Below are 9,096 nucleotides of genomic sequence, written 5' to 3'. Positions count from 1 at the left end.
AGCGCCTACCTCTGAACACCTTGCTAATTCTTTTGCTGACATTTTTGTTGAAAAGATCTTAACCATTCAGCCTAAATTCAATGATTCCCCAACTTCTTTAGTCACTCGATCTGAATCAGGAAATTCATTGTATACGAATTTTGCACACTTTTCCACAGTGGCTGCTAATGTTCTTAAAAAATGTTTTCAGACGTTCTTCCTGTTCTTACTAAGATTGTTAATCTTTCAATAACAACTGGTACTATGCCATCTGAACTGAAGGCTGCAGTCATAAGACCTATTCTCAAGAACCAGACACTGCCAGTCGGCTCCAGAGGAGTTTAATAGCTTTCGACCGATTTCAGACTTAAAGTTTCTTTCCAAAGTCATTGAAAAGGTAGCTGCATCTCAATTGGTCGAATATCTTGAATATAATGCCCTTAATGAAACTTTTCAATCAGCCTATAAGAAATTTCATATCGTTGAAACAGCTCTTCTCAGAGTTCACAATGATATTTTGGAAAGCATTGACAGTCAAGGCGCTGTTATCCTTGTCTTGCTTGACCTATCAGCGGCTTTCGATACTGTTTAACATGGTCTGTTGCTAAAAAGGCTTAACACTAGGTACGGCATTAATGCCTTAGCTCTTCAATGGTTTAAATCTTATCTATCTGAAAGATCTTTTCGTGTCAGAGTACAGAGTAGCTAATCTGCATCTCGTACTTTTTCATGTGGTGTTCCTCAGGTTCAGTTTTAGGCCCCATTCTTTTTCTCTCGTATACATCACCTCTTGGTGATATAGTACGGAAGTATAACATTGACTTTCATTTGTATGTTGATGACACACAGTTATATTATATACTTTTCCTGCATCCTCTCCCCAGGACTTGCAATTGCAAAGACTAAAATAGAAGCTTGTGCAGCCGACATTGATAGATGGATGGCTGCCAATAAGTTAAAATTAAATGGCGATAAAACTGAAATTCTGATCTTATCAAATTTTCATCGTCCTTGACCACCAATTGTTTCTCTTCATATAGCTGAGTCAGATATCTTCCCGTCCTAATCGGCAAGGAATTTTGGAGTAATTTTTGACGAGGAATTCACATTTGATGAACATATAACTGTTGTGTGCAAATCTTGCTTTTTCTTTATTCATAGTTTTTGGAAAATTCTTAGGTACCTAAGTATAAGTGCATGTGAGACTCTTTTCCATGCCTTCATTACATCTAAACTTGACTTATATAACTCTCTTTTATATGAACTTCCAAAATCCTCTCTCCAGACGCTTTAGATTGTTCAAAATGCAGGGGCGAGGCTTGTAGCTTTGAGTCATAAGCAAGACCATATTACTCCTATCTTGTATGACTTACACTGATTGCCAGTGGAACAGCGAATTATTTTCAAAATCGTCTTACTTACCCTTAAAGTAAAATGAGCCTTACGAAAAATCAGCGTCAAATCTTAAAAGCGCATCGAGTAAATGTTTTTTTACTAATTGTTGTTGTAAAACTCAAAAATGAGAGCTTTGATAAAATTTACATTTTCGCGGTTTTTTTTCAAAACGGCTCTACGTTTTTTTCTTTAAACTTCCTACATCAAAAGACCAAAGCTTTATCTAGATGATAATGAAATTTCTAAAGTTCGTCCTATCCAAATTTTGGATGATGAGGAGAAAAACGCTAAAAACTAAAAATAACATTGTTTGATTTTCGGCCATAATAGGTACCTTTGTAAAAGTAACTTTGTGAAAAAGTAGTTTATTTTCTCAGTTTTGAGTTCCTAATCTTATCTAAAGAAGATGGCAAATAACTTTGGAATATTGGGTAAAAATTGTATAGAAATCGTACCACTTGATATTTTAAAATATTAGGTCAACTTAAATTGGCTGTACCTTAAGCAAATTACCTATCCTCCAATATCTCAAAAGCAATTTAAAAACCTAGGTCAAAAAATGGAGAAAATAGGCAATGAAGTAAACGCACCAATGCTTAACAGCAATTTTATATTAATTCCAATTTCAGTAAGAATATGCTCATTCGAAAATTTCATCTTTCCTTTGAAACCTCTAAAACAAATTTAGCATTGGACTGTTTGCGTCCGAGTATTTGCGATTTGAAATTGCATGGAATCGCGCGGATAAAACCCAGTGGAGCCACCTTAAGCTTACTATATTTTGAGACTCAATTTTACCAGTTTTTATCTGTTTTCATGTGTGCGAGAAAGATACGGAAATCATGAACGACAAAAGTTTTCGAAAAACAAAGTTTTCATTCAATTAAACTTGACAAGAACAACTGAGACTAAATAGAAAATTATGCAAAATATAAAGTGACTAATTTCTTTGTCAGTAAATTGGCATCTGTAAATGCTTTTGAGTATTTTTTTAGCTATTTAAGTGAAAGTCTAGGTCTTTATACAATAACATCTATCAACAAAACAAAGTTAAGCTTATTTTTATAATCATACTTGCTCGAACAGCTTAATAAACAGTTGAATATTTGTTGTAAATTATCTGTAGAAAATATATAATTATTGGATGAAAGTCTTCTTTGTTTTGCCGATGGGACACCGCGATAGGAGGCGAACAAAGCTGCATTTTTCTTGAACGAAAAACATACGAAAAATGGTTAAAAACAGCCGAATTGTTAAAGATTTACAAAGCTAAATAAAGGACGAATATTTGTTGTTGTAATATACTCTCCGTGTTATTTTTCCTCGAGCATTAAAATAAATCAAGCTTTTATCTATAGAAACATAAAACGTTTTGAGAGAAAGTTTTTGATTTGTCGATTCGTCGAGAAAAATGCTTGTCAAAAGAAATAATAATATACGAATGTTTGCTAAAAACACACCCCTGAATGCTTGAAGAACACTTCTTGATTCATCTTTGACTACATGAAAAGTTGTTTAACATTGTTTTTGGTCTATAACTTGTCCTAAAGCGATTTTTTCTGTGCATTTGAGAGCCGCATTTGTGAGTAGCTTAGCTTTGACATCAAGCGGGATTCCTGTGTCGTGTACAGGGGCGTACGGACGTACGGACGTACGGACGGAAGTGACCGCAGCCAAGTCATGAAAAATCAACTCGATGATTTACCATTTTTTTATAAGTATGGTGCTCCGCGCGGGAGCTCCGCTATAATCATGGATGAGCCAGTCAGTCAAAACTAATATTTAAACTTTGCTTATAAACTTTTAAGCTGAAGTTTGAATTGCTTGGATTCCTATTCGTAGGTCAAATAACTTTTTTTCTAGTATCCTTTTTATTTATTATAACATTTATTATATTCTTCTATTTAATTTTCTTTTTTCTACAAATTATTTTTTTATAGAGTAACTTTATTGTTATAACTGTAGCTGTATTTAATTTATCTTAAGGACGGTGCCTACTATTGTCCACGCGCACACGTACTGCTCATCTACATTCGAGGAATTTCAAAATTTATTACTCGAATTGCACAAAACAAAACGTTTATTTTCAATAAAAGTTAAAGCAGAAAACGATCTTAAGTAACCAAGGCTTGTTAAACAGATAATTTGCTAAGGTTGAAGTATTATTGACAAAGAATCATAAGTTTTTTTGGGCAAGTTTTGAAAAGATGGCAGACTCATAGTTCTAAAAAACCAAATCCTTTCCATAATAAAGTTTTTTACCGTTTCTTTAGATTTAATCCTATAAAACTTGAATAAAAAAAAACAAGAAATACATATGAAATTGAAAACTTATCATTTATCAATATCTAGGTGTGTAATTATAGTTTTGAAAATCTTTTTTTGGTCGCTAAGCACTTTCATCATGAAATTCTTTTACCTTGGTGTTTTCAATCTAAAAATTCCTCTTATTACGTACCAAATATTTCAGAAATTCCTTTCTGCTGTTAAGTAAAAAGTCGATAATAACTTCATTTCAAACCTAATAGTCTTTCTGGAACTATTAAGCTTATAAATATCGAGTTTTTCTCTGTGTTTTTTTGCTTGCATGGCAGGAAGCAGCATGTTTAGCTTGACGTGCAAACACGCCAAAAACAGGGTTTGTGGTCACGCCGTGTTTTATGCTGTGTAACACTTGTCAGGCATTCGGCATAAGATTTATCCCTAATAATGTTCTTTAAAAATTCGTATCTCTTAAAAACGCCTGGATACCCCTATTTTTCCTTCGTTTAAATGATGGAGTAAATGCTAAATTAGCCTCGTGAAATGAAATTTATAAAAAATAATTGGTTTTGAAAAGAATATGGACACAATCTTTATGTACCTACTGATCGAAAATAGGGAGCACGAAGCTAAAAAATTATATATATTATAGCCAACTATTAAAGTAATGGTAGAATTGGGTATATTTTAGTAAAGAAACAAAGTGTCAGTTATTTAGGACGATTTAAATTAGAAATTTCTCAAAATCTTTTGAAAAAAAAATTTTTTTCCTGGTGTTAGTAAAATCATGACGTCATCACTTTTTAACGATTTTTAAGCCTTATTTTTCTTTTAAATGCATGGTGACCCCTACTTTTCTAACCAGAATTTGACAACCCTTTGATAGGTTAAAATAATTAACATAGTCATTTAAAAAAATAATTGATTCTCAATTAGTAGGCGCCGTCCTTAACTTTATATATCAACTAATGAAAGCCTAGCTCGATAACTCCTACGTTTCTCAAAGGCTTCCAACATTCTTACTGTTGTATATTTCATATTTTTTCTTTCAAATTCAAATTATTTTGTAATTTTTTCGAAATGTAAAATAAAGGCATTATTAATGTATTAAGTTTGATTGGAATTCCTGCCGAGTCATCAATAACCAAAGAAATACAGAAAGTACTAGCCACCCATGTGGCAGTCAGTGTACAAGGCTCCGAGTGTGTAAAATCGGCTTTTTGTTATTATTGTTAATTGTTTTTTATCCAACTTGTTTATTATAATATATATATATTTTATAGAGTGAAGTCATTGAACCTGTGAAATACATATTAGACTAATACCGACATTAGTAGATCCTAATTTCATTGTTTTCTTTTGTGTCTATTTGAATATTACACGTTTTATTTCACGGGTTATTTGCCTTCACTCTATCAAGGCTTGCATAACAGTCTTTTAGTAATCCGAATGCAAGCTCGCCTAATATCTCTCATTCTTACCAGGTATATGATAGGATTTAAAGTAGAATTCAAGCCTACAATACTTAGCATGGTTATGGAAAAAATGGGTTCTGGATCTCCTTTCTGCTCAAACGTTATAAAAATGACTAAAAGAGGTAAGTAACAGATAAGGACCAAACCTAATATCAAAACCATTGTCTTTAAAAGCTTTTTGTATTTCAAAACATCGATAGCATTTGATGGTGTAGCTTCATTGCTTCCTTGATGGGAACCCTGTGGGTTAGTCTGATTACAGTAAACCTTCAGCGCTCTAAACGACTTGCTGTAGCAGAAAATAATTGTAAATAAGCAGATGGTGAAAACAATGCTGCCAAATATACCAACCCACTTGGTTGATGTATACAGAGGAAGTGACGTCAGAATAAATACCATGACCCATAACACGACTAGAAGTCTTCGTATTCGTGGTAAGGTGACTGTTGACCGATATCTAAGCTTGAGGGATATGGCCAAGTATCTATCGATACTGATAACCGTTACTGTTAATCCCGATGCAATAGTAACCATCATTGAGATATTAGTAAATAGAACATAAGAGATGCATAAAGTTTGAACATCTAGGTTGAAATACGAAACTGCAAACAGGCTATAACCGGTTTGGCAAACTAGTCCCATAAATAGATCAGTTAAAGCGAGATTTGTTACTAAATAAAACGAAGGAGTTCGTAGTTCAGGAGTCGTAAAAACAGCTATGATAACCAAGAGGTTAGCGATGGTTGTAGGCACCGCGAAGATTGCGTTGAAAATAGCCAAGAGTAAGCTTTGTAAATAACTGTTTTCTAATAAGATATTGATGAAACTAATGGTCGTGTTGTAATTGTTATTGCTACGGCAGACGATCTGGAGTAAATTGTTGTCAAAGCTTCCATTCATTGTATTCAATTAAAATGAAATTTATTTTTGTGTCTTTTCACTTTTGATATATTTTCCCTTGTTAGTTGATCTTGCAGGTGGCTTTTCTTTGCCCTTATCTTCGGCTTTCTTCGTTATTTCCCCCAGTTTTTTTTCGCTCTTATCTTCGGTTTTCTTCGTTTTCCCCCCCCCGGTTTTCTTCGCTCCTATCTTCGGTTTTCTTCGTATTTTTTCTCCTGGTTTTCTTCGCTTTCAGATCTTCGGTTTTCTTCGCTATTTCCCCCTGTTTCCTTCGCCCTTTGATATATTTTTAGTTTAGTTTTGTTTTGTTTTTGCTTTGGTTGTTCTCTTTTGGTTTGCCTCTTCCTTTTTCTTCTTTTTTCTTTGTTCTTATTATTCTGTTTTATTGCTGTTGTTGTTTTTCGTTCTTCTTTAGCTTGTTTTTCTAACCTTGTTTTGTTGTTGTTGTTGTTTTTTCCCCGTCCTTCTTCTTTGGCTTTCTTCGTTCGTCACTAGTCGTCCTTCTTCTTTTTTTCTCTGTCCTTTGTCGTTCTTCAGTTTTCTTCCTTCTTCGAACTAGGTTTTCTTTCTCCTGTTTGGTCGTTCGTCCTTCGTATTTTCCTCTTTCTTCGTCGGTTTTCTTCGTTCTTCTCCTTCGTTTTCTTTCTTTCTTTCTTTTTTTCGTTCTTCAGTAGTCCTTCTCCGATTTTTTTAGTCCTTCGTCCTTCTTTAATTTTCTTCGTTCTTTCTCCGTTTTCTTTGTGTTTCCATCAGTCGTCCTTGCTTCATCGGTTCTTTTTTTTCTTCTTTTTCGATTTCCTTCGTCCTTCTCAGTTCTTCGGTTTTTTTCGTTCTTCACTAGTCAGTCCCTTTACAATTTTTCTTCATCCTTGTCCTTCGGTTTTCTTTGAATATCCTTCAGTCGTCCTTCATCGGTTTTCTTCGTCTTCTTTTTCGGTTTTCTTTCTCCTTTTTAATCGTTCTCTTTATTATTTCTATTTTTTCCCCTTCTTCTTCTTCTTTATGTTCCTCCTCTTGCTATCATCCCTTTCAGATCGAAGAACAACTTGAACACCGTCTTGCAAAAAAACGGTCGTGTCTACAGACGACACCAGCTTAATGAAGTATTCGAAAATGAAACGTCTCTTGGTGAATGAATTTGCTAATAAAAGAGATTGACTCAACTTTAAATATGGTTTTAGGTGACGTACAGGCGATTGTGAATTTGACGAATCATATATATGACTATACAAAAACTAATTCAAAGACAACCGTCATCCGTCCAGGAGATTTAGTTTTTTTGCATGGTGCGTACGGAATGACAATTGTCTTGAATACAATGTGAAAGTGGGTATTGAAAAAATAAAAATAAAAAAAAAAAAAAAAAAAAAAAGAAAGAAAGAAATATGTTTTATGGTTTTAATATATTCTTTCACACCTGTCGTCTAGTAAACAGTTTTCATAAGTAAGAAAAAAGAGGACTTTCAAACATATGAAAAATATTTTTGACATGTATCTTCATTGCCGATGCCAGTTCTTGACCGTACGAAAACAACGTTCCTTATAAGCAAGTGCTATTTACGATTGAAATTTATTAGCTGGCATATTAAGCTTGATCGATGTTACTAAACTAAGTAAACATCAATTCATTCAAGCCTGAACCCAATAACGCGAATGAAAATGAGAACGCACCAAGTAGAGTCGTTTTCATTAACCCATGACACAATTAAAGTGTACTAATTAGGGCGCACTATTCACAAAAAGACAACAAAAAAATAAAAGAATTCTTAGTGAGGTAGTGCATAATACGCTAAAGTGTGTTTCACGGGTTAATAAAAATCACTTGTTATTCGCGTTATTGGGTTCTCAAATATTTAATAAATACATTCAAAAAAAGCTGGCCGACGTCACTTCTAGTCCGTCCGTCCGTCCGTCCATCCGTCCGTCCATCCGTCCGTCCATCCGTCCGTCCATCCGTCCATCCATGTACACAACACAGGAAACCCGCTTGATATCAAAGCAAAACTACTGACAAATGCGGTTCTCAAATGCACAGAAAAAATCGCTTTAGGACAAGTTATAGACCAAAAACAATTAAAAAAAAAACTTTCATGTAGTCAAAGATGAATCAAGAAGTGTTCTTCAAGAATTCAGGTGTGTGTTTTTTTAGCAAACAATTGTATATTATTATTATTATTTTTTTTTGACAAGCATTTTTCTCGACGAATCGACAAATCAAAGACTTTCTCTCAAAACTTTTAATATTTCTATAGATAAGCTTGATTTTATTTTAATGCTGGAGGAAATATAACATGAAGAGCATATCACGACAACAGATATTCGTCCTTTATTTAGCTTTGTAAATCTTTAACAATTCGGTTGTTTTTAACCAACTATCGTATGTTTTTCGTTCAAGAAAAATGCACCAGCTTTGTTTGCCTCCTATCGCGGGGTCCCATCGGCAAAACAAAGAAGACTTTCATTCAATAATGTTAATCTTTCCAAACATAATTTATTTTAATCGTTGAATGAAATATAATTTTACACCAAATATTCAACTGTTTATTAAAGCTGTTCGAGCAAGTATGATTATAAAAATGAGCTTTAATTTGTGTTGTTGAGAGATGTTATAGTATAAAGACCTTGTGTTTTACTTTAAAAAGCTAGAAAAAATATTAGAAAACATTTACAAACGCCAATTTACTGACAAGAAATTCGTCATTTTGTATTTTGCATTGCCTTTTGCATTATTTTCTATTTCGTCTCAGTTGTTCTTGTCAAGTTTAACTGAATGTAAACTTCGTCTCGTTCTGTAAAAGACATAAGTAAGCTTAATTTTCTGCTCGCCTTAACCAGTTTTCAAGTCTGTTTTTTAGTCTTGATTTGTCCTAAATCTCCAGACTTTCGATTTCAATGAAAGTCATCCGAGGTAAATTTCACTAAACTTGATATTGTATTGGATAATCTGTAGTTATCTTTCGTTCTTCTTAAAGTAAAAGAGATTCAAAGCCTAAAACTGTCGGCCTTGGAAAATTTTGTCGAAGAAAATAACAAAACTAGCCACTGAGGGTGGTGGTGAATTGTGTACAAAATTCCTAAGTGGAAG

General features: G+C 33.6%; 1 protein-coding gene across 1 annotated transcript; it reads right to left on the bottom strand.

Annotated features, from left to right (window-relative positions):
* Positions 1–5,051: 5,051 nt before the first annotated feature.
* On the bottom strand, positions 5,052–6,011 carry LOC116299385 (beta-4C adrenergic receptor-like). Its single transcript, XM_031708040.1, has one exon. The coding sequence runs from the start codon at positions 6,009–6,011 to the stop codon at positions 5,052–5,054; it is 960 nt and encodes a 319-aa protein (XP_031563900.1).
* Positions 6,012–9,096: the final 3,085 nt, after the last annotated feature.

This window comes from Actinia tenebrosa, unplaced genomic scaffold, assembly GCF_029948245.1.
Source record: "Actinia tenebrosa isolate PJP-AT-01 unplaced genomic scaffold, QUT_ActTen_1.0 PGA_scaffold11__36_contigs__length_13525064, whole genome shotgun sequence".
NCBI classification, from domain to species: domain Eukaryota; kingdom Metazoa; phylum Cnidaria; class Anthozoa; order Actiniaria; family Actiniidae; genus Actinia; species Actinia tenebrosa.
Note: the sequence above shows the minus strand (reverse complement) of the source record. Positions and strands in the feature narration are given on the sequence as shown.

Coding starts and splice junctions, on each gene's coding strand:
- LOC116299385 (XM_031708040.1), bottom strand. CDS start 6,011: ATGAATGGAAGCTTTGACAACAATTTACTCCAGATCGTCTGCCGTAGC.